The sequence below is a fragment of the Mauremys mutica genome, chromosome 22 (genome assembly GCF_020497125.1).
Source record: "Mauremys mutica isolate MM-2020 ecotype Southern chromosome 22, ASM2049712v1, whole genome shotgun sequence".
Lineage (NCBI taxonomy): Eukaryota > Metazoa > Chordata > Testudines > Geoemydidae > Mauremys > Mauremys mutica.
Genome location: NC_059093.1, coordinates 15,788,249 through 15,813,745, shown reverse-complemented (window position 1 = coordinate 15,813,745; position 25,497 = coordinate 15,788,249). Strand labels below are relative to the sequence as shown.

The 25,497-nt window shown below is 44.9% G+C and overlaps 1 protein-coding gene across 5 annotated transcripts in view; it reads right to left on the bottom strand.

Moving 5' to 3' along the window:
* The window catches only part of KIRREL3 (kirre like nephrin family adhesion molecule 3), a 728,850-nt gene that overhangs the window by 288,617 nt on the left and 414,736 nt on the right, over window positions 1–25,497 (bottom strand). For all 5 annotated transcript variants that reach the window (XM_044997029.1, XM_044997031.1, XM_044997030.1 and 2 more), the window contains one exon: window positions 19,616–19,693. In XM_044997029.1, the coding sequence (XP_044852964.1) occupies window positions 19,616–19,693 (78 nt within the window). The remainder of the gene's footprint in view (window positions 1–19,615; window positions 19,694–25,497) is intronic.

The window sequence follows — 25,497 nt, the reverse complement described above, 5'->3', positions numbered from 1 at the left end:
GTTTTGGTCTCCCCACTATGGAAGGGATGTGAACAAATTGGAGAGAGTCCAGAAGAGGGCAACAAAAATGATTAGGGGGCTGGGGCACATGAGAGGTGAGGCTGAGGGAAGTGGGGTTTAGTCTGCAGAAGAGAAGAGTGATGGGGGATTTGATAGCAGCCTCAACTACTTGAAGGGGGGTTCCAAAGAGGATGGAGCTAGGCTGTTCTTAGTGGTGCCAGATGACAGAACAAGCAGCAATGGTCTCAAGTTCTGTGTGCAGTTCTGGTCTCCCATGCTTAAGAAGGATGAATTCAAACTGGAACAGGTACAGAGAAGGGTTACTAGGATGATCCGAGGAATGGAAAACCTGTCTTATGAACGGAAACTCAAAGAGCTTGGCTTGTTTAGCCTAAGCTAAAGAAGGCTGAGGGGAGATATGATTGCTCTCTATAAATATATCAGAGGAATAAATATCAGGAAGGGAGAGGAAATATTTAAGTTCAGTACCAATGTGGACACAAGAACAAATGGATATAAACTGGACACCAGGAAGTTTAGACTTGAAATTAGATGAAGGTTTCTAACCATCAGAGGAGTGAAGTTCTGGAACAGCCTTCCAAGGAGAGCAGTGGGGGCAAAAGACATATCTGGCTTCAAGACTAAGCTTGATAAATTTATGGAGGGGATGGTATGATGTGATAGCCTAATTTTGGCAATTAATTGGTCTTTGACTATTAGTGGTAAATATGCCCAATGGCCTGTGATGGGATGTTAGATGGGGTGGGATCTGAGTTAGTACAGATAATTCTTTCCTGGGTGTCTGGCTGGTGAGTCTTGCCCACATGCTCAGGGTTTAGCTGATCGCCATATTTGGAGTTGGGAAGGAATTTTCCTCCAGGGCAGATTGGCAGAGGCCCTGGGATTTTTTTCCACCTTCCTCTGCAGCGTGGGGCATGGGTCATTTGCTGGAAGATTCTCTGCACCTTGAAGTCTTTAAACCATAATTTGAGGACTTCAGTGGCTCAGACATAGGTTTGATACAGGAGAGGGTGGGTGAGATACTGTGGCCTGAGTTGTGCAGGAGGTCAGACTAGATGATCATAATGGTCCCTTCTGACCTTAAAGTCTATGATTCTAAGTTGCAGTGGGGGAGGTGTAGGTTGGATAATAGAAACACTATTTCACTAGGAGGGTGGAGAAGCACTAGAATGGGTTACTTAGGGAGGTGGTGGAATCTCCATCCTTAGAGGTTTTTAAGGCCCGGCTTGATAAAGCCCTGGCTGGGATGATTTCGTTGGGGTTGGCCCTGCTTTGTGCAGGGGGTTGGACTAGATGACCTCCTGAGGTCTCTTCCAACCATAATATTCTATGATTCCATGATGCAAGGAACCAAATCCTCCTTGGAAAGCAGAAGGGAATGAGGCTATGAATTCCCAGTTTTGGCCCATCACTAGTCATTAGTAGCATTTTCAGATGGTGGTGCCACTGCTTTTGGCTTCAGCAAAGGTTTGCTGCCTTCAGCAAGGTGCTAACCTAACCTATTTTGGCCACAGAGGAAAGACATAAGCATCATAATAAATTTAAAAAAAGGAATGTGCACTACTTTTGCCTTATGCAATCCTATAAATTACTTGGCACCCGGCTGCCAGCTCAGACTAAGCTCGATATTGCCTGCAGTAATTATTTTGATCAAATGCACTTTATCTGCTTCATATTTGTGTTTCTGGGCTCTTCGGTAACTTATAAATGTCATTGCAGTGTTTATTTGTTATAATGAAACTTAATGGCATTTGAAACCAATGACTATGCTTGGGGGCTGCAGGTTTGAAGTGATCTCTTCATCTCAGGAGCAGGATGCCCAAAGATAACATTAAATTATCCAGTAGGAATGGAAGATGTATGCACAGAGATATTCCTGTCTCTGTATTATTCATTGGAGAGAGGACTAGCAATAAGCTCCAGAGCCTAAGGCTATGAGCTCAAAGCATTGTCACCCACTGGAAGCAAATATTTCCATCCAAGGGGAACTAGTTGTTAAGCCATAAGACCAAATTCCACCCCATCTGTTTTACGAAGCCTTCGGAGGAATTCTAGGTCTGTTTTATACGAAAGGCATGCCAGGACGGACAGAGCCAGGCAATGAAACTAGGTCTTGATGCTACCTGTGTGGAGGAAAGAGGGGACTTTTTGCAGCTCAGAGAAGGGGCCAGTTGAACGTGCTGAGCTTACTGTGAAGGGCATTGTTGTAATTTATATTACATTAGCACAAATGAGGACAAGGCCCCATTGTGCTAGGGGCTGCATATACACAAATAAGAGACTGTCCCAGCTCCAAAGAGTTTCAAGTCAAAATAGATCTGGCAGAGGAGAGAGACTTACCCAAGGTTACATAGCAAGTCAATAGCACAACCAGGAATTCAACCCAGGTCCCCTGAGTCCAAGTGCAGTGCATTATCGACTGGGCCACACTGCCTCTCTGTGTACGTACCATACAAACATTATATAAAACAGCTGGACAGGAAAGCGATTTTGCAATCTGTGAATAATTTCACGATTCTAAATTTTTTCTGGCATCCTGAATCAGGATGAAAAAAATCTCAAACATTTTTTACTAAATGAAAATCCAGAAAAAAAAATAGTTTCAGGTCGATCAAAACATTTTGTTTTGATTAATTAGAGATTTTTTTTTAGATTTTGACCTTTCATTTTTTGTAAATACATTTCTAAATCAAAAGTCAAAACATTTCATTCCAAAGATGTTGAAATGGGACATTTTTAAAACTCTTTTCCCCAGTTTTTTTTCCCCTAAACAAAAAATTCATCAAAACTAACACTTCCCGTGGTCCACGTGACAAACTCAACACCATGCTTCACACTAATTGGCATACTCAGAACAGAGGCCAAAATCAGCACAGGCCAGAGAATCTAAATGACACCACTTACCCCTAGAGGAAATTCCACCTGTATGGGTGTGAGCAATGCTGGCAGGGCAGTATGTGTGGAAATGCTGCCCTCCTAGAGAGGCTTGGAAAAAAGTTTTTTTTTCCCCTGCTGAAAACATTGACAAAAAAAGCATAACAAATAAAAAAAATGTGTGAGAAAAATTTCCATTGAAAGTATCAAGTAAAAACTGAAAACCTATGGCCAAAAGCTGAAAATTTCATTTCAGAAATGCCGCTGCAATGCCTTGTGGGCATTGGGTGTTTATATCCCCATCCTCTCTGGATCTGGTGCCAAGGCCAGCTTACACCTCCCAGTGTGCATCATGGCCTTCCCTCGAGCTGAGTCAGCCCTATAATTCTTAAGGAGAAACTCATGGAGTTTGGGCCAATCTCAGGATTTTTGGGGGCTGACTCTTGATTTCTGGGGTTGGCAATGCTGTCTCTCTCCAAACAAATCACCAGGTAATTACATTTCTGAAAGCCACATCCTTCAACGGATTTAATAGGATGCCACTGCAGATAGACAGGGCCAGTGCAGACCAAATGGGTCACTTAGCCTGACCCACTGCACCCTGCAGGGCTGTTCACTAACATCAGCTCCAGAGTCTCTGCACCTCCAGCACTGTTGTGTCACGGGGCTGGGGGTATGAGCTCCATGGGGAGCTCATGCCACGGCCTCAGTAGCTTTGGCTCTTCCAAACTCCCACCTCCCCCCGCCCCGCCCCACTCCACTTAAACTCCTTCCTTCACTCCAGGCCATCGTTCCTTGCCCTCTCTTCTTCTGAGACCGTGAATAATTCCTTCCCTTCATTTCTACTGCTGCAGGTATTTATAGACTTGGAGCGTGTCTCCCCTTGAGCCTTCTCCAGACTGTATACATTCACCTCCCTCAGCCTCGCCTCGTATGACTTACCCTCTAATCCTCGTGTCATTGCTGTTGCCATTGTTAGTATTCTCTCTGGCTTTGCTACATCTTCCCTACACTGTGGGGAGCCGCGCTGCACACACCACTCCAGGAGCGGCTGCACCAGAGCTCGTGTAGAGCGGCAAAATTACTGATGCCTTATTGCCTCAGAATCCGTTGAAGCGAAATGCTCTTGGCAACAAAATGGGAACATCTTTCTCTGGGCATCCCCTTTGCCACCAGAAACACTGTGTCACCTGGGACACTCCGAACCCCAACACAGCAGCTTTAACGCTTAGGAGCCCATTTGTCTTGACTACCTCAGGCTATTGAGCTGCCTCTTAACCTTCAGCCTATGTACATACGTACCTAACTGCCTTGGCCGTACTGTCTGGGCACCTCACAGACATGAGTGACATTATCCTCTTCCCTAACACTCAGGGAATGAAGTGTCACTATCCCCCCCCGGATGGGAACAGAGGCACAGGTAGACTAAGGGCTCAATTTTTAAGAGATCAGGAGATCTGGCCCCAATGGCAGGTGCTCACATCTCTCTGAAATCTGGACCTTCCTCTCACCATGTTTCTCTTGCCCAAAGTCAGACAGAACCTCTGTGGGAGAGTTCATAATCTCCTGTACCCCAATCTAACACCAACCACACAATCATCTCCTCTTAGAATCACATCCTTGCTCCTTCCATACTCCCCAGCCCCCTCAGCAATCTAGCCACACTGCTTAGCACCAGAATGTCTTTGTCCCTCCCCGCCTTAGCTCAGAGCAGGCACAGAGCCTCACACAATTTCCAGTCCTGCCTGCCCAGCCTTCCCCCTGCCTCCATACCCTATTCACCCAGCCTGGCCTCGTGACATGCCCTGGCTGTGAGGCAGATTGAGAACCCAAAGGGAGGAGAATTTGGTCACGCCTAGACAGTAGGCAAGAGAGACGGAGGGGACTTGAGGCAGGGTGGGATATGTTTTTCCCACATCGCCCTGTACTGCCCAGCCTTCCATGGCCACCAATCCTCCCCATCTGGTACAGCACTCCCGCACAGTGGGCCACCTCTATTCCAAGCTATCAGATAGCATCTGGGGATTAGCTAGTTTCCTAGGGCTTAAATTGCTTCACGCAACTTCAGAAGGCTGGTGATATTTTCACAATCCCCAGCACAACATTTCGCAATGACAACATGCTGAGCATCTGCCAGCCACAGACTCTCCTGCATCACAACACAAACCACGGCCCCAACTCTGCCAGAATAGCATCTCCGGGGACATTGTACCGGTAGTTTACAAAGGTGGAAGGTGACTGCTAGAGCAGGTCAAAAAAATGGAGCCAAACGTTTGTTGATAACGTATTCACTGACCAACGGGGAAAGAAATTGGGGGTAGCTTATTTGATTCATTCTATTGGACTACCTGAACAAAAAGTGGAAACAGTTATTGGCAGATAAGTTATCTGATAACTGACAGGATTTGATTGGTCTTTCATTATTTGGGATTCTTATTTGATCAGCTCTAAGCCATGTATCATCCTGGGGCACTAGCTCAGTGCTGAATCTGATGGACAAACATTTCATGTTAAAATACCAGTATCTGGGCTTTCCTCAGAGATCTCCCAGCCAACAACTGGTCGGCTCTAGTCTTGCCTAACCAGCTGTGACACTGATTAATGACATGGAAAGGGGACCAGAGAGGGCCACCTGCATGCCCTTACCTAAAGAGTCAAATGGGGACCCAGCAACGTGCATGGCATTTTACAGACCTACAGCTTTTGAATCACCCTTGGCAAAATGGGGTTCTAGTTGCCAAGGGGATTAATGGAGCAGAAAGAGTTTTGTGGAAAGAGGGTAGTGGGAGAGGCAGCATAGGCTAGAAAGTAAATGTCATGGGCTGGGCTCCTGCTCAGCTGCCAGGCCCAGTCACTTTCTTAACAAAAACAAACAGTCTTCACTCACTCACTCACTCCCGCCTTACCTTCAGGTTCCAGCTCCACCCTTCACAGGAGCCTCTGGCAGGCTCCCACTTCTGGTCAGTTCAGCTTCCTATCTAGACAGCAGCCCCAGGGCATCTCCCCAAGCTCTCACCCCCCCTTGCTTGAGGGGAAACCACCACAGGAATTAGCACCACACCAATGTGGTCTTCCCTCCCCAGGCCCAGCCTGTCTCAATCAGCAGCCCTTTATAGGCCCAGGTGTAGCCCTGCCTCTTTAATTGGCTGGGCCAGGCTCACCTGTATTGGTCCAGGGACACTAAGTTTAGTCTAGCTACAGGGACCAGGGAGCCTGTGACTGAAAGAAACTAAACTGGGAATTATGCTATCCCACTTCTAATCCTGGCTCTGCTGGTGACCTGGGACAAACCACTTTGCCTCTGGTTTGCATTCCCTATCTTGGGTGTTCAGATGGTAAATTCTTTGGTGGCAGGGGAGCTGTGTGTTTGGACAGTGTCCCGCAGCACAATGGGGGTTGGGGAAACTAGGCACACCGGTAATACAATTAACAACAACAATGATCTGCCCAGCCCCTCCAGCAAAGCAGTCCCAGCTCTACCACGACACCCCGTCCCTAACTAAAATGCCCTCTCTGCTTCCAAGTAGACTTTCAATCTCTGCTGTGGCTCTTTCAAAGTTCCTCTGCACATCCTGGTCTGAACTGAAGGTGAGGAAGTCCAGGGACGTTGATTTCCAGTTCACCCTAAATATTTCATTTAGCATTTGCTTCTAAAAATATCAATTTCTTCCTTCCTTTTTTTTTAAGCTAGAGGCTCATGCGCCATGCAGCTCATCCTTTATGAATATTGATGAGAATTATTAGTCATGGAATATTTCATTTCCCTCCTCCTCCCACAATCTATATAAAACCCAGGTCTTTGCAAAGGGAAAAAGTCATCAAAAGTTATGAATCTTGATATGCTTCAGTATTAGATCCATTAATATATTTATAGAATTATTATATACCTACATGATCAAATACTGCACATAGACGCACCCCCACATATAGGGCACTGGAGGCAGGATTGCTGTACTATAGTTAAATGCTACTCTCTGTGGGTTAAATTCACCTGTATGCACAGGACTTAACTACTGCACAAGCATGTGTTGATCCTCTGAACAGGAACAGCAAAGAATCCTGTGGCACCTTATAGACTAACAGACGTTTTGCAGCATGAGCTTTCGTGGGTGAATACCCACTTCTTCGGATGCAAGGGAACAGGGGTGAAGGGGAACCTCTGAACAGGGGTGAAGTTTATTCCATCTATCCCCATATGTACCAGCTCCCTATCATTTACATTTCTTACACGTCTGCCCCCTTGCCAGCTAAGTGCTCATGTGGCCTTCTCCAACTTAATCCTGGGGCACCTCCAGATATAGGGATTTTATCCTTATAATTAGAGCTGGGCAAAGTTTTTGGACAAACATTTTATTTGATGAAAAATGTAGTTCCGGTCAATCCAAAGCTCTTCTTGAATTTGACATGAATAGTTTTGGCCAGAAGAGGAGGAGGAAGAGGTGCGGCTGTTGCCAGTGCTGCTGTTCCTCCAGCTTTGGCTGACCCCTACTCTATTAGTGTATATGTGTGAATTCTGCAGTGAGTTTCTGGCCACAACTGCAAGGTAGATTTGCTTAAGTTGGCCCATGAGCCACCTGCTATTTATCACTAGAAAGGGGGTGTCTCTGAGCGCAGCTCTCGAGCTGGTATTGCTCCAGTGACTTCAATCCCATCTGCTCTGTATATCTCTACGTGTATGTGTGAGAGAACATACATACACCCATTGACTTCAGTGACACCGATTTACACCAGAGGAGGATATGGGCCATAGCGAATATATACAAGATGCAGGCAGACATAAGCTAGAAGTTCTTTTGCTGTGGTGGGAAGGTTTGCAAGTGCTGTAGTACCCTGTGGAAATCTCCATTGCAATGCAATTGCTGGTCCCCACTGGGGCCTGCAAAACTCTGGAGAAATTGGTGTGTCCTTTCCCAGTCTCTCACAGGGTACATGCACCCACTCACACATGCATATATAAGCTTTATGAGCCAGAGTCTGGAGTTCCCTTCTTGGGAGCAATGTCTTCAAGGTAAATTAAGAAACTGAAGTGGGAGCTTGAGCACAGTAATGTCCTATCACTGATGCTCGGAGGACTTGCTAGAGGATTTATGGCATCATTTGAAGCTGGCTTAATGGTATAAACAGACCGGCATGGCTGGGTTCTGGTCTAGCAGAGACTGTGTCAATGAAGTGACCTGCACTGCTTATGATATATTAGCTGCTGGCAAATGTTTTGTCCTGGTACCCATAAAAACACAGGAGGAAAAGTAGAATCCCCCCCACATGTCAAAAGGATGCTAAGGTCCGTCGCAACAGCTCTCTTCAGGGAGAGGAGAAATCCATAAACGTGCTCTTGGGGATAATTCTGAAGGTAGGTTGGGAGCAGGGTATTGGTGATAAACCTACAGTGCCAAGAGTAGCTAGTCTGACAATGGGCTCACACTTTTCTTTTCCCTTTCCCATACATTTTTTTAAACTAGGAAATTAAATGCCCAAAGCCCCAAGAACACAATATTAAGGACAGTTAAACACTTAAAAGTCAGGAAGTGTCAATGTTAAGGTGGAACACATAACCTTAACTCTGCCTCCTTTTTGTATGCATTATGATACAAGGTAAAGCTTTCAGAATAACCTAAGCGACTCAGGACCCTAACTCCCATTTTCAGATGTGACTAGAGGCCAGATTTTAAAAGGTATTTAGGCACCTCAGATGCAGATAGGCGTGAAGGAAGTCCCATTCTTAAACACTTTGGAAAATCCCACTTTAAAAATCTGGCCCTAAGTGATTTAGAAGTCTAAGTCCCATTACAGTAAATAGTATGTAGTTTCCTAAGTCCCTTTTAAAAATTTTACCTACAGCCTTTAACTGCATGATCACAGGTTATCGTATATATACTTGTGGATCTAAGATTACGGGGAAATGATCAAATTCTATTACATTATTTAAGAGATAGTTCACTATCTTTTTCTGTATTTTCGGAGGAACCTAAACTCAAATCAATGTATACAATTCATAAATATTGTAACAATTCTGTAGCCCCCCTAGGACTTTACAGGTGTCACTATACTGCACACCATGTCCACTCTTCAGGAGCATCAGGGATAAAATTCAGATCCTTCTGCTCCAAAAAGCACAGGTCCCTACTGCTTTTACCTACCTTGCTAATAACATTATAGGCGCAATGAAACAAAATGGAGCAGTTCCAATTCTATCCAGTAGATGGCAGTGGTGCACACATGCATTCTCTCCCACATCAGCACATATATTGCAAGTGCACATGGGTAAGTTGTGTGTGTAATTGGTTTAAGCTTAGCTCAGAAGCAGCATCTGTTTTTCCAGTGAGGTGCCTGCTTTTTACCCAGCTTTCCAGCTGGCCTGACAGAGGCAAAATGTCTGCCTGACACTTGACAAAACACAGGCTTGTTTGTTTGTTCTCAGGTTTAACTTCCATCACTGCCTCATTTGCCTAACATGCAAGGGACGCATCAGAGATGTTTTAGTGAGGCCCCCACAGATGAGGATGCATCTTAAGCAACTTCTCTGGCGCTTACTGCTTCTTCTCCTCTTGCAAATGCCTTTGGTGGATAAAGAACAAAAGGCTCAGCACAGTTTATACAGGAGATGCCTTTCCTAATCACTTGCAATTGTGTCTTCTCGGCAAGATGAAAGCGACAATGCTTGGGGTAAAGCGAGCTCTCCCATCACGAAGCTGCCAAGCTGCAGAGAAGGCAGACCTTTTTTGGCTGATGATAGTGGCAAGGTTTATAGACAAAGTTCGCACTGTGCCCTGCTGCTGGCTTTGGAGATCAGCTAATGAAGGGATTGTGAACAATATGGCTCCAAGCAGATTGCGTGCTAGGGTTCCCATTGCTTTTGCAGGGAATCCCACCCCCCGTCAGCAGACGGAGCACCACGGATCCTGCTCCTTCATAAACGGATGAAGAACGTTCTGAATGACTAACCTGCTTAGGTATGAGACCAGACCAGCTCCTGTGGGGCCCCTTCTTTGTCAGACATGGTAGGTTCCATTAGATCTAAAAGCAGGTCAAGCACAGTGGATCCTGGTGGCTCTTAATGCAGAGGATACACGAAAGCTCTGATTCCTTCAACACTCAGATTACTAGTGATGAATGACAACTCTTCCCTGTTGTGCCCAATGACTGGACTGAACTGAGGTTCCTGCAGCTGTGGGGCATGTGCCTAGGGGCCAGCAGCCTGACCCTTAGAGCTGGGGGGATTTGCATCGCAGAGGCTGTGGGTTTGATTGTCCAGAGGTCATCCCTCCAAGAGGTTTGGGCTGGGACTCCCACCCAGACTGCCTCTCTTCAGGATGGAATTCTGCTCAGAAGGCTCCAGTTCAGGCCAATGCTCCCTATGAAGCCATATAATTTCTTGAGGTGAGTAGCTGCCTTCCAGGGCGGGTGCTGGTGGCCTGTATAAATTGTGGCACATTAGGTGGAGGGGGAGAGTCCCAGAGCAGTTATCAGAGCAGGATGTTTCCCTGTGAGAGGTTCATCTGCTGAAGTTGAAGGGGTTGTGTCCAGTTGCTTTGTGGCCTAATCAGAGAAGCGCGTGGGTTGGTGTGTAGCAACAGCCAGCTCCTTCTGGTTGAACCAGCTATTCTCTCCAATAGTGCAAGTTCCTTTCCTGACTCCTCAGAATCCCAGTGTCATGGGGCAGCCAGACAGGACGTGTCTGAGACCTGAGACCAGAGAGAGACTGGCCAAGCCACAGAAGGGACCTTCTAGCCCTCACAAAGGAACACTGTGATTGTACCATGCTGAGAATTCCCCAACATCATCCACCTCTCCCAACGGCTTACTTCCCCATGGGCGACTTATGCCTTAATTTACAGAACACAACTTGATTGTCCTTCTGGCAGCAGAGCTCCCTGCCGAGAGTCGAGGGTACATGGCGGAATAAAGGGAAGCAGAATGGGATGGAATCAAATGCTGGGAAACACTTATTGCAATTATTGCATAGTGCAAGTCCGAGCCGTAATAATCAATCCAGCCAACCACTGATGGGTTGAGCCACACCCTGGGTCAGAGTGCCCTCAGAACCCAAAGGTAGATCCAAGTTTTCCAGGTTGCTTTTTTACAATGGGCCAAGCCAAATCTCTTTGGAGCCAACCCCCTTTGGACTTTGGTCTGTTGGATTCTGGATCAGAATCTTGTCACTTGATCTCGCCTCTCCTTCTTGTCCTTGACACTGGAACGTCCCAGCTTCAACAGGCACAAACATCCCTCTCCCTGCACAGAGTGGAGCTGCAAAGCTATCTGCAACCTTCATTCCTGCAAGAGCTGCAGATTGTTTGAGAAGCTATTAAGCACCAGTCCAATAGAGCAACCTTTCATTGACAAGCCACTTGGCCCTTTAAATGATCTCTGAATAGCGTTTTCCTTTTATTGCTTTGTGCAGTTGAGCAACCTTGACTTCAGGTTACTTTGGCTTATGATAAACTCTGGATCTATAAAGCTCCCATTCACTTCCGTCTCTCTTTTGGTCTCTCTTGTGCATTTACTTCCTTTACAAGTTTTTAATTAAAAAAAAAGTACATAGAGAAAAAGATACCAAATTAACAGGGAAACAAATGAAAACGAGTAAGCTGTATCTCTCTTTGATGACAGCCACCATATTAGCTACCCTTAAGCAGGACAGATAATCTGCTCAGCAGCACAAGTGGGCTTTTATATTTATTCTAAATTAGAAATAAAATGATGGAAGCCTCAAATGGAAGAATCAACTAATTGCACTAATATCTCACTAATTCCAGCATCAGGGAGGGGGAATAATGACTTTTTACTATTTTACCAATTGTTCAATTTAGACCAAGGTGCATTATGAGCTTTCTTTCCGTTCTGTGATCTATGGTGCAGGCTGAGATTCCAATTCAATTATTAATACGCAGGAGTTATAATTATTCTGACGACTGGTATGAGATAATTATAAACCATAAAAACAGCTTTCATCTGCGTGCACAATTCGGTTTTTTTCCTTCTTTTTCTTTCCGCTGTGGATCTGAATCTTATCTGCAAACTGGAGACACGCAGGAGTTCAGAATGATGCACTTAAAAAAAATAGCAAATCTAGACACATTGTGTGGATTTGGTGCTCATGAAAGTGTGGAGCTGATAATGCCAGCCAGAAACGGGAGCAGCAGGGGCAGCTGCACATTTCTGGCAGGCAATCTCCATTCTCATCTGTAACAGCTCTGCTATTCCCAGGCGCTTGCACATCCATGTCTATGCATGTCCATCCTGAACTGAAGCAGACTTGTTATTCCTATCCTGAGCAGCTTGGCCAATGTTCCTTTCATTCTGAGCAGTACTATCCCCTGCTATTCCAGTCCTGGTGTCTGTCAGTGCACCTCAGTCCTGACCTATAATCCCCACTGCTATTCTAAGTCCTGGGCACTCACTCAGCTCTGCCCAATGTACCTCATTCCTAATCTGCCATCCCCTCTGCTATTAAAATTCTGGACCAGCATGCAATGGTGCGAATGCACCTCAGTCCCGATCTGCAGCCCCTTTGCTATTCCCATCCCATGCCCTCCCTCAGTTCTGCCAGTGCACCTCAATCCTGCCCTGTAGTCACATCTGCTATTCGAGCCCTGCACTCACCCTGACTTGAAAAAGCCAAAATTAGAATCATAGAATCGTAAGACTGGAAGGGATCTCAAGAGGTCTAGATATTTAATTAAGATGAAGATGTGAGACCACAAAATGAATTTGTATGTGGGGTCCCGATTTCTAGCTATTTTCCTGGGTTAGCAGGGGTGGAAATTTACCTCATTGCATCTCCCCAGAAACCCAAATGTCTAAGGATGTGTCTCTCTTTTTTTTTCTTTCACAGGTCTTCTTTTGCCATGTTTGGGAGCTTCCAGTAAGAATGTTGGAAATGAGAAAGTGTGGTCTTCTCACGGCACATCATCCAGCCACTGAAATGCCACGAAACGAGGTTATCTCCAGAAAGGGCTCCAGGAGGCATTTAATTTGTTTATTTCCCTGGCTCTCCCTCTCCTAGTTATCTGAACCCCTTAGACAAGCTCCCAGAAAACATCGGAGACAGATTGAAAAGACACACACGTGCCAACAGCAGATTGCTCCCCACCACTCTCTTCATTGTCCTCAGCGAACAGAGGACAAGAGATTTACACTGGAACATCAGTGTGCATTCAGCTGGGGCGGGGAGTTCAGTTAAAATGAGATCCTCCCCCCACACTGAAGCTTCACCCAAAACTCTAGCTGAGCCTGAAGTTGCCGCTCTTTCCATGTCGAAAATCACATGCAATCACACTCTGCATTCTGCTAACTGCTTTTCCCAATCGGTTTTTATTTTCATTCTGCTAGAAATGCCAGTAGATGCCATTACAAACCTTCAATAGGTTTCTGCCAGTTTCTCTATTGGTTTCTCTTGGGGGACCAATAATCCCAGAAATCTGTACCCCAGTAAATCAGTTGCTCCATTCCTAAATGTAGTTGGCCAGCTGGAACCAACTGCAAATGCTAGTCTGGGATTCCCAGCTCTGTACTTCATGGGGCCTGCTGAAAGAACTCCAGATCTCATGAGCCAGGTGGTATGGGTTGGGTATCTACCCCATCTTGGCAAACTGAGAGAGTTTTATTGACTTCAGATAATGAGTTAAACCTTCTGGGTGCTTGACACCCCACAATCTTTGGAGATTTTCCCATCACTAGTTACCCACTTGTAGATCTGACCGGTAGCCCCATGATATCTGAGTGGTCTTTAGTGACAATCCCTTCTGGTAGGCTATGACACCCTCAGTATGAGAGCTTGCTTTACATGTTTGCTAGTGGGTAATATTTGATAGGCCTCATTCTCTCAGTAAAACAGGGTGCAGTGTACATTGCTACATGGGAACTACTGGTCAGCACATAATGACTGCCTCTGGCTGCAATGCCCCGGTTTAACTCCGTGCTCTGTATAGTGCATTCAGATACCGTACGTGTAGAAGATGCTATTTAAACCAAGTTTTACATGGCTTTCATGCAGGGGGAAGAAAGCTGCTGGAGACCTGTGCACCTAATGTAAATACCTCTGCGGTGGGATCACCAGTGATGTGCTAGTGGATATTCTAACTAGAAGTCACTGATTCATAGGGAACTGTACAGCAACATGGCAAAGCCTTGGCATGGGGTCCAGAGAGCTGGATTCTAGTCCGGTTCTGCCCCTGACTTGCTGCGTAACCCTTGGCAAAATGGTTAGGTTTTGCCCTGACTAGAGATGGGGCTAGCAAGGCACGGAGCAGCAGTATTCCATCCTACTATGTGCACCTTTGTTTCATGGAAATCAATCTGCACAGGCAGGGGAACATGCTGCACTGACCAGCTCTTCCTTGACTTACTAGCAGCCTCTCTCCCCGGCCATGTCTCCTTTTACCACCAGGCCTGTCAGCTGCACAGAGTGTTCTGCCGAGGGGGTGCCGGCAGCTTCACAGCATGGGGAGGGTTCCACACAGCTGCCACTGCCCTCTGCAGGGCCCTGGCCTGCCTTTCTGCAGCCGTGTTTCCCTCCCTACTACGGAAGGGAGCGTACAGGCCTCCCTCTGCAGAAGGCTTGACCAGAGCATGAGACAGGAAAGCCAGGAGAGTGAGCATGGCATACGCATTCTCCTGCAAATGGGAAGCAGTCCCGGGCACCATCTAGCAGCCGGCGGCTTGACGGAACAGGTGGCGGAGGAGTAGGCTGACACTTCCTAGTGCTTAATAGCTCCCGCTAGTCACTTTATGAATGGCAGCCAAAAAATGCCATGATTGTTGCAGCGACGACCACTAATGACTCAGTATAGATCTGGCAAGATGACAAAAGCAGGAGAAGAGAGAGTGGGAGCGGAAAACACTCCTGAATTTCTGCTTTTGACCAGCGAGGAGTGAATGGAAGGAAAGTACAGGGAGGGGGCAGTTGGGAATAATGCCAGGCTGATGTGGGAATAAGTTGCTGGCATAACCAAGGAGGGGGTCTCACGTACCAGCCATTGGGTTGAAGGGCTCCCTCATTGCTGGAATTGGGGAATTACTATAGAACTTTGGCTTTGGAAGAGGGTTGGACTGAACAGAGAGAGAGGATTCAGTTTGTCTAATTTTAGGGCAGATCTGGAGCTTATTACCTAAGCCAAAATTTTGAAACATGGGACCCTAACATCAGCCATCTATGTCCATATCATGGCTCCTAAGTAAGTGGCCTGAAGTCAATACAAGCTGCAAGAGCACAGAACCTGTGAGCTGCAGGGCATTCAGTTGGATGCTATACAATGGCTTAGGTGCTTGGCTTTATGCGCTCAAGATTGGAAATGCTGCCCCGAGTCCCTGCTCGGGAAGAACCTCCACTGAAGCCAACGGGGAGTTCTGCCGGAGAAAGGATCTGGCCCTTAATGACTAAATGGCACATTCCTCTTGATTATGTATCTGTTTCTGAATGTTAACAAACAGTCTGCAGTGTTTGACTGAGTGAGTTATTAACAGAATGAAGACAGATGGTAGAGGATTAACTCTAACGCTTCTTTATTGCAAGGCCGTCACTACAGATAGCTCAGCGCTCTCCCTCTGACTACAACTGTCACCGGCTTAATTCCCCACTACAACTCAGAGCCACATGCCACCTAGTGATCCAGGCACAAAGAACACCCGATCATTAATCAGAGTGTGGGGACGATCAGAAAGTGACTGTGTAAGAATGGCACCTTCTCATGCTCCCCATACGCCTTTGAGTTGTATCCAACTCAGCCAGGCTTTTATTGACATAAGCTTTGCAGGTCTGACATAGCCGGAGGCAGAGAGCTGGATTCTCTTCTGCCCTGTGTCTCAGAGCCCTTGATCCGCCAGGGTTAGGAGCACTGAAACTCGATTCTGTAATGCCAGACGTTGGGTTGCAGCTCCCAGCTTTTCCTGGGGGACACCAAGGCCTTGTCTAGACTGGAGCTTTTGTAACATGTGTTAACTGATTGCCAGTTAACACATGCTAACTAACAAAATTAGAAATGCTAATGTAGACACTCCTCAAATGTGTGTTCATGGACACTCTAGAGTGTCAGATGGGAACAAACATCTCAGAAGCATCTACATTCATATTTACAATCATGTTAATTAACATGTGTTACCTGACAATCAATTAACAGGTGCTATAACACTATTAATACTCTAGTCTAGACAAGTCCTTAGGATACTCATTCTAGAGCGGACGTAGGGGAAGGAGGAGTAAAACCCGATCTACCTGCAGATTTTGTACTGGTATAACTATATCAGTTAGAGTTGTAATTTTTTTTTACTGATTTAGTTATATTGGTACAACCCCTAGTGTAGACACAGTTATTCCAATATAAAAGTATCTATGCCAGTAGCACTTATACCCATCCTGCACAGGATGAACTACACGAGTATAAGCACTTTTATAACTGTGAGCACACTAGGGGGCATTGTACCCCTATGAGCCTTGTTACAGTGATACAACTGTTGTGTGTAGGCAAGGCTACATTTTTCTGACTACAGCTGCACTTTCAAAGCATTATCGTTAGGAGCCAGCATGGTTCTAGTGATGGATGTAATTACCCATTTCCACAATGATGGAGACCCCATGAAGCATAATTAGCAGATTGCTCCATTGTCTGTGTCTGTTTTTAATTCCTTTGGACACCCCATAATTATTGATAGGGCTATTCATTAGCGTTCTAATGCAATAAAGAGGAAGATATTTCATTTGGCAAAATTCAAAAGGGAAAGCATCTCTCGATGTATCCCTATGGTGTATTTGGTCCAAAGAGTCTGGCTCAAGCTATCAGAATTGGAGACCAGTGAAGTAAGTACCAGCTGCTCTAGTAAAGATGACCAGATCTCAGAAGTCCACTTTGGTTCAGATTAGAGATGGGAACCAGCTGCAAAGTTTGGATCTGGAACTCACCAAAGTTTAGGGGTGTTTGGGTCTGGAATTTTCATCCAGGACCATTTTCAGTACAAATAGATCAATGGTGGAGTATGTAGCTATGGAAAGCCTATGACTTTGTTTTTATTTTACTGCATCTTTAAATCTAAGGAGCCTATTGTCTGCAAACATTGGTAACTATTTGCCTGTGCAGAATGAGACAAACACGCTGTGCTCTCTCTCTCCCTCTCTCAAAGAGTTTATTTTTGTTCTTTCACATTTCTCTTTTCTTAGTCTAACATAAATCCACATTGAGGCCGAAATTAGCTAGCTGCTTAGGGAGAAACATAACTGGAATTCTCTGGAAGTTGGATGCTTATCCAGAGGACTATTGATCATGCAGGATCAGGTTCTCCCAGGAGATTCCCGAGCGCTCCCGCTGTACCTCAAATACTTCTCAGAATGTTTCTATACTGCTGATTCTGGTTCCAGACACTAGTATGAAAGGCCAAGTGGCATGAAAATATTGTAGAAATCAGGCAAACTAAGCTCCGGATTCTGCCACCCTTATGCCCATAGAGTATGCCCCTAGGGTGCGTCTTCACTAGGGAAAAAGGTGTTAGCTAACACACAGTAACTAACACAAGGTAAAATCCTAGTGAAGACAAGGCAATTTGTCATTTTCACACAAGTTAGCAGGTTGAGGATTTGGGTCAGTTCTTGTTCAACCCAAGCCGTTCCATCCCTTCCCTAGCAGTAATCCTGCTATGGCCAAACTCTCCTTGCTGTGCACTTGACACGAATCTCCTGTTTGGTGCTGCTTTAGGAACCTTAATCCCTCTCTGTTGATTCTCTGACCTGGCATAAATCACAGAGGGTGCTTCACAAACAACTCAAGCGCGGAAGCTGCCAGAAATAGGGATGGTCACACTTTTGAGTGTAAATATTTTTTATTATTTAATTATTTCTACTCATAATTATTCATCATTTTTGGATGGATTAAGCATTGCTAGAACAGCACGTTGGAGATGGATGGAATATACAACAACACTTTGCACTTCTCTCTAGGTTCTTGCAGTGTGCAAGCACCTCGCATGTATTAAAGAAGCCATCCTCACTGGGAGGCAATATTAGCCCCAATTTAAGATGAGGAACTGAGGCACAAAGAATCAGATTTTCAAAGGTATTTAGATGCCTCCAGATGCAGATGGGTGGGATTTTCTAAAGCACCAGACCAGGTTTGGTGCCTAGCTCCCCTATGATTTCCACAGGAGTTAGGCATTTATATACCTTTGAAGATCTGGGCCTTGGATCCTAAATTTCATTGACTTTCAATGAAACTTAGCCTGGTGCTTTTGAAAATGGGATTCAGGCATTTTTGAAAATTGCATCCTAAATGATTTGCCCAGGGTCATCTGAACCCAGCTCTCCTGAGTCAGAAGTCCTTATGCTACCCAGAAGAGCAGCCATCTTATGCACAGGACTCTTCCAGGAATGGGATGTATGAATAAAATAAAAATACTAAGCACACTTATTGTCTTTTCCACAAGGGAAGTACTTTTTACACACGATGATTAATTGGTGCAGCCCTTTTACAGATAGGAAACTGAGGCATAGAGATGTAAAGTGACATGCCCAAGGTTATAGTGAGTAAGTGGTAGAGTTGGGACTAGAACTCATTTCACGCTTTCCTAGTCTCACTACTAGACTGGATTGCCACATCAGAAAACAAATCTTGAACCACGGAAATCAGTATAAGCTTTGTCATTGTCAGCACTGGCTCAGGCCCTTGATGGACTCAAAACACGTGTAAGGCTTAGTAAGGGCTAAGGATCGTCACAGTTTGGGTTTCAGAAGACACAATCTAATGAATCCTAATGCCAGTGTGTAGCCAAATCTCTTGGATCTGGCCAAAGTAAGTGTCCATGAGTAATTCCCCACATTTGGCTGTGCAACTAAAACTGGGCAAAGCATTTTTCAATGAAGAATGCAGATTCGGCAACACCAAAACATTTCACAAATTCATGTTGGTCTGCCAAATTGTTTCTGTCAGAAAAAAAACCTTAACAAATTCCAAAAAAGTCAAAACATTTTGTTTTGACATATTAAAAATGAAATGTTTTAATTTTTCTGTTCCAAGTGACTTTCTTTAATTTTATTTTTAAAAGGAATGAAAAATGGTCAAAATTGAAATGAAATGTTTCATTCAACCTGAAAAATATATTTTGTTTGACTTTTGTTTTGCCACAAAAAAATTAAAAAATTGTTTTCAGTTCCCTCTGAAATGATTGCCCCCTCCCCTGATTTTTTGGAATTGCCAGGGGACTGAAAAATCTGTTATTCACAAGCTCTATGTGGAATGGCAGCAAACCATCTGGTTTCTGCTTCTGCAATCTCAGAACTCCACCAGCCCATGTGGCACCTGCATGTCCTCCCCATGGGGCGGAGAGCACAACCAGTAGAACTGTGGAGTGGAAGACCTACTCCTCTACTGGTCCGCCCTCTGCCCTCCTGCACTGGGTCATGAAGGGGCTCTGGTTCTGCTGCCGTCAGGAATCTTTGCCATCACTGAGGAGGGGACAAGGATTTTCCCTGTATGCATAGCAACATGCACAGCAGAAAGCATTTGTATCCCTCATCTAGAAACTTGCGTGGGGAAGGGTTGATAAAAGAAGGGGTTGCGGGGGGGAGAAGACGTGTCGGGGAAAGGGGAATAAAGGGAGAGGAGGGGATAATAATGTGGGGGAGAGGGGAAGAGATGGGGAGAAGTAGAAGCTGTCAAAGAAAGTTGGCAGAGGTGGGAGGTGCAAGAAGTGAGGGGTTGTGGGGAGAGTCCCTGTGGCATGTGGGGCAGTCACTTACCTTCAGTCATTCGCCGATACTTCTCCTTGTACATGAACCCCAGGACCAGGCAGCATCCTCTTCTCGGGAGACCCAGTTCTAAAAGTGAAAGAGCAACAACCTCGTTAGCTGGCAGGCCAGCCAGGAGAGAGGCAAAGGTGCCCACGGTGGGCAGGACAGGGCAAAGGGGGTGTCACCCGCCGACCCCGCCGTCAGTGCAATGCAAAGGGGTCGTCGAGGCAGAGGTCTCCTGTGGAAGAAGGAAGCGGCCAGGGAAAGCAGATTGAATAGCTTCTCCAGAGAAGGGTCTGAGCGTCCCGTCCCTGATGGGAAAACCATTCCCTCCGCTTCCCATCTCTCAGGTGTTTGCCTCTCACACTATCTCTACGCTGGGTGCAATGTACCACGTGTCTCTGCCCTTCCATAACGTGCAGCAGTGATGAGGACTCGGCCTCTTAATCCCTTTCACTCCGCAAACCGTGTGATAAAATGCAATGTGAGGCCTTGAAGGAGAGATAAACCTGACTTGAGGCTTCTTGCCCTTTCAAAACAAACAGCTGGCCCTCACAGCGGCTCAATGCCAAGGCCCCAGGCAGCCTGTTGCTTTGATCCCTCAATTTCTTACAGGGGGTTACTGACTATCAGTAAAAAGCAGAGAAGCACATCTGAGCATGGATTTTCCAGAACTGTGTTGTGTGTGTGTGTGTGTGTGTGTGCGTGTGCATTTCTCCCCATGTGTCTATTTCACCGCACAGCAAAAAGCCCTCATTCTTCAAAGAAATTCTCCTGCGCCACGGTGGAGAAAATTAAGGTACCATGAGCCTTTGGGGGCTCCCCCATTCTACAGAGCCATGCAGATCAAAGCCCCTTTGATGTTTACTTAGTGCCTCTGTGGTCCCTTCATACAGCTCCCATTTGTCACCAGAAGAGCACTTCTGATGTCACAAAGTGATGTAGGTATGAGACAGGGAAGACAGCAAAGCACAATGGCTGAAGGTGCTGGGAGCTTTACAGCAGAGAGCACTATACACAGCAATCCACCTACAGTACTCACGGGACCCCCACTTCTGTAGTATTGGAGCACCTCACAATCTTTAATGCACTATGCTCACATAACCCTCCTGAGGTTGGGAAGTGATATTATCCCCCTTTTACAGGCAACCCTTGCTCCTGCTGAGCAGCACTTCCTTATGTGTATAAACCCATTGGACTTGTGCAACCTGGGTAGGGATCACAGAGTCGACCCATGAGGGGCACCTTTCTCATTTACGTGTGGTACATAGAGATACGTGGCACTTATGCAGCACCATCCATACAAGTATCCAAAGGGCTTCCCAGGCACTAATTGATTGGGCTTCACAGTGCCATGGGTGGACAGGTATGATGATAAAGAGGAAACCAAGTCACAGATTCTCAGTGGTATTGAGGTGCCTAATTGCAAGTGATTCGATAGGGAGTTCGCCATCTAAATACGTTGACGATCTGGACCAGAGCACAATGAAACCAATAGAAAGACTCCCATTGACTTCAGAGTGGTAGCCGTGTTAGTCTGTATCAGCAAAAAGAACAGGAGCACTTGTGGCACCTTAGAAACTAACAAATGTATTTGAACATAAGCTTTTGTGGGCTAAAACCCACTTCATCGGATGCATGCAGTGGAAAATACAGTAGGAAGATATTCCATTGACTTCAGTGGACTTTGGATCAGGCCCAGAAGCAATTTGTCCAGTGTCACATAGTACCTCATCCTGAGGCTGAGAATCTTCACTTCTTGCTACCATAGGCCCCACTTCAGGAAGGTACTTAACAAACTTTAAGCATGTAAATAGTCCCATTGAAATCAATGTTTAGAGTTAGGCACATGCTGGGATGGTTTCCTGAACTGGGGTCTTTCCTAGCAGTTGAGAGCAGTATTGGCTTCACAGTAAATCAGCGGCACAGCAAGGCTTAGAAGCTGGCACTCCCGTCTCCCAATCCCAGCCCCAAACCACAACACCTTGCTGGTCATTGCTATCTTTGTATTTAGCAAATATTCCAATGTAAATAAAAAATAGATGGGGTGGTTATTAGTGGAATAATAGATGCCTTCTGCTAACTTCTATTGGTTATCCCTAGTGCCTGGTGGCTTCAAATGGAGGATAGCCCCAGGAGCTGTTCACTCAATAGCTCTGCTCCATTCCAAATACAAGGTGCCAACTAGAATAGGTAGCACCTAGCTGAAAACTCTCTCTCTCTCTCTCTCACTCTCAAACAAGACAGAGCTATTTATCTGTTAGAATTATCTAAAAGATCTAACACTGTTTAAATATATAAAGCCCATAGAAGTAAGCAAAATGCATTTAAGCCTTTATTGATAGGAAAGCAAAATACTATTGATCCCTATCGAGCCTGCAATGAACACCATGCTATTAAAGTGTAAATAAAGTAACAGAATTAGGTTAATCACCCAAAGCAGTCAGTTCTACTGTGGAGTCAAACAAATCAGTGTTTTTCTGTTACTGAGTCTGAAGTGCAATTGCATATTTCTTTTCTGCAAATACCCCCCCACACACACACGCACGCACACACACTTGCTGTTGTTGACTATGTTTTCACTAGCACTAGGTGAACTTCAAAAGAGGTCAGAAAGGTGGATGCTTCCAACCTGTGAGGTTTAGGTCTGGACCAGAACTTGTCCAGAGTTTGGATCAGCTTGTTCCAGTTTGGGCTCTATCTCCAGCTTGCCTCATAGTGAGGTTGTGATAATGAATGCTTATTAAGCCGTTTGAGATCCTAAGATGAAAGGAGCACAGCATTGTAATAATTTATGCTGCAAATTTGTGAGACCTTGATAAAGCTTTTATAGCTAACAGCACCATTACATACTTAAGATAAAATACTCTGAGGTGGCTCTGTGCGACCTCCAAGCTCTCAGCTGCCTAACGATGGCTTGCCACTTCATGCCCTTCAGGGTATGTGTACACTGCACACTAAGCCTGGGCTCTGACTCAGGTTTGAGCCCAAGCCCCACTTCTGTCCACACTCATATCTGTCTGACTCAGGTCAGCAAGCACTCAGGACCTGGTACCCTGCTGGGGGTGGGTCAGAGTCAAGCCTTGTCATTTTGCAGTGTGGAGGCAGGTCAAGCCCCAAATCTGAGTTAGAAGGTCTTTGCAGTGCAGTATGGGAGCATTAGCATGGCCGTGAGACCCGAGTCCGGCAACTGCAATAGATGGTAAAGTTCGGGCTTGGAAGCACTGTGTCCACAAGCCAGTTTACAATGCAGTGTAGACACACTCCTAGTGGCTAAGGATAACTGACGGCTAAGACAGTTAAGCACACATCCAACATTTGAAATCCTCTGGCATCAGGGCGCTGCAACAATCCCACTGGAAAAAGGTTGTAACCCACCTGTGTCCAATCCCATAACTTTGAAACTATCCAACGATCCACATTTTCTTCCCATGTGGCTTAATTTTTCTCCCCCCGTGAGAACTGTAAAACAAGTCACATCTGACGTTTCCCACCTCAGTCATTTGAGTTGCTTGAAATGAAATAGTTCACTTGGAATATATGGTGAGGCGCGTCGATTTTTTTCCACATTTTGATTAACTCCAAAGCAAGTACACTGATTCATCATAGACTTTCTTATGAAAATGGAGACAAAGAACGGAAAAGGTCAGATCAAGGTCTGGCCTGGAGGGGGTTGCTAGAATGGAAATTAGAACGCGACCACAACTCCAACATTCACTCCTCACTTATGCAATAATAAAGATCATTTGAATGAGCAACAAAATGCAGCTGCCTCTGGGGTGGGGATGGCCATCTTTGTAATGGCCCCAACATTGCCACGCAGCAGCTTTAGGGACAGCCAAACGAAGATAAGTTACTAAGTGAAAACCAGAAGGGGAGTTCAGGTGGGAAAAATATATGGTGTTTACTGAATTTGAAATCTACAGGTAATAACACATGAGGCAGGAGAGGACACGTGATTTAGAAGAGGTGCTGTCACTTTGCTGTGCCAAATTACAGAAGCCTCCTGCTTTTCCTCATCAGATTTTTTTCTCATTTTCATTTGCAATTTAATTACCTTCTTTCAAGGCAATTACAATACCCATAAGTCATGTGGGGAGCAAGGTTTCTGATCAACCAGCATACTAAAGGCCAGAGCAAAGGAGTAGTAAAGGTTTATTAGCATGATCATACTATGTACTATTGTGTAGCTGTATCCCACCAGGAATGATAATAAATGTTTAATAGCCCAATAATACCTGTTTAATAATTTTTCCAGCTCATCCTGCCTAATTGCAAGTTTATTAAAGAACAATAAACTTTATAATCAGTGTAAAGACATAATTGCAATTCCATTGCTTATTTAATATTGAGTTAATTATATTACAACTAAGTTATTTTTTCCCATACATATTAAATATCAATTAGTTGTTTTAAACTATTGATTTGTATTTAATTAACTATGCTATTATATACCAATTAAGGTCTTATAAGAGAAGCTGAAACAGCTGGTCTCTTAAATTAAATTTTAAAATACATGGTATTAAAATAAATATCACGTTTTCATTTTCTCACGTTTTTGCTCTGCAGAGATGGTAATTTATTCTCTGTCAATGGTTTTGCATTACCGTGTTGTATGCATGAGTTTCATTCATGGGCTTCATCTTCCATTCATTGGGAAATCGGGACAGCGATCTCTGTGGTAGAGAAGTCCTAGTGCCAGTACCCGTGACACTGTAATATAATGGCTGGGTCCAAACACAAGAGCAGAGTAGGCCTGCGTACAATCTTGCTTTGTGATCTCAGACGCAAAGCAGGGTTAGACCCAGTCAGTACTTGGATGGGAGAATGCCAAAGGACATGAAGGTCTTAGAGGAAGTGGTGGTGATGAGTCACCGGATCATGTTCTTCCTTTCTTCTGGGGGCACAATGTTACTGAAAAGCCATTTTTTGACTGCGGTTGATGATTTTATGTTTTTTTTTCCCTCCAGGTAATTGATAAAGATGTTAAATAGCATAGGGCCAAGAAGACATCCCTGCAGGATGCCACTAGAAATACATCCACTCAATGATAATTCCCTGTTTACAATTACATTGAGGCTGTCAGTTAGCCAGCCTTTAATACATGTAATATGTGCCACATTGAATTTGTATCATTCTCGTTTTTTAATCAAAAAGGCATGTGGTGCCAAGTCAAACACCTTGCAGAAGTCTAAGTATAGTACAGCAACACTATTACTTTTATTAACCAATCCTGTAATCTCATAAAGAATATATGAAGCTAGTTTGGCAGGATTTATTTTCCATAACCATGTTCATTGGCATTAATTATATTGTCCTCCTTTAATTCTTATTAATCCTTATTATTTATTTCCTTATATCAGTATTAAATTGGCTGCATTTCAATTTCATTGAACTTTGCTTTTTGCTTGTATGGAGTTAAATAAATATCCCACTGCACTTTTTTTGTGAGGAATTAGCCTGGCAGACCTGGCCAAATTCCAAAGTAGTTAATTACATTCTTCCTCCCCATGTCCTCCCTGTACTTTCTGTGAACCCGCTACAGGATCCTTCATGTCCTGCCCTTAACACTCGGCAGTGTTGCCATGTAGGTCTTAAACAGCTGTTCCATTTCAACAGCAGGTGAATGGATCCTTCCACGTATTATTTGTATGTTGCTTTGCTAAGTCTGCAAAGCAATTGGAGATCCTTGGAGATGAAAAGAATCTACGTTCATGTTATTATTATTAAATCTGTTCCTGCTTAATTTATAAAAATGTATTTAAAAAAAAAAGCCTCCCAGATGAGAAAATGAGCACATTGCAATTTGAAATACGAATGAGGCGGTGACAGGCGTTAAATGCTTTAGCGATACTGTATTTTACTCTATAGTGCACTGCAGAAAGGTTGCA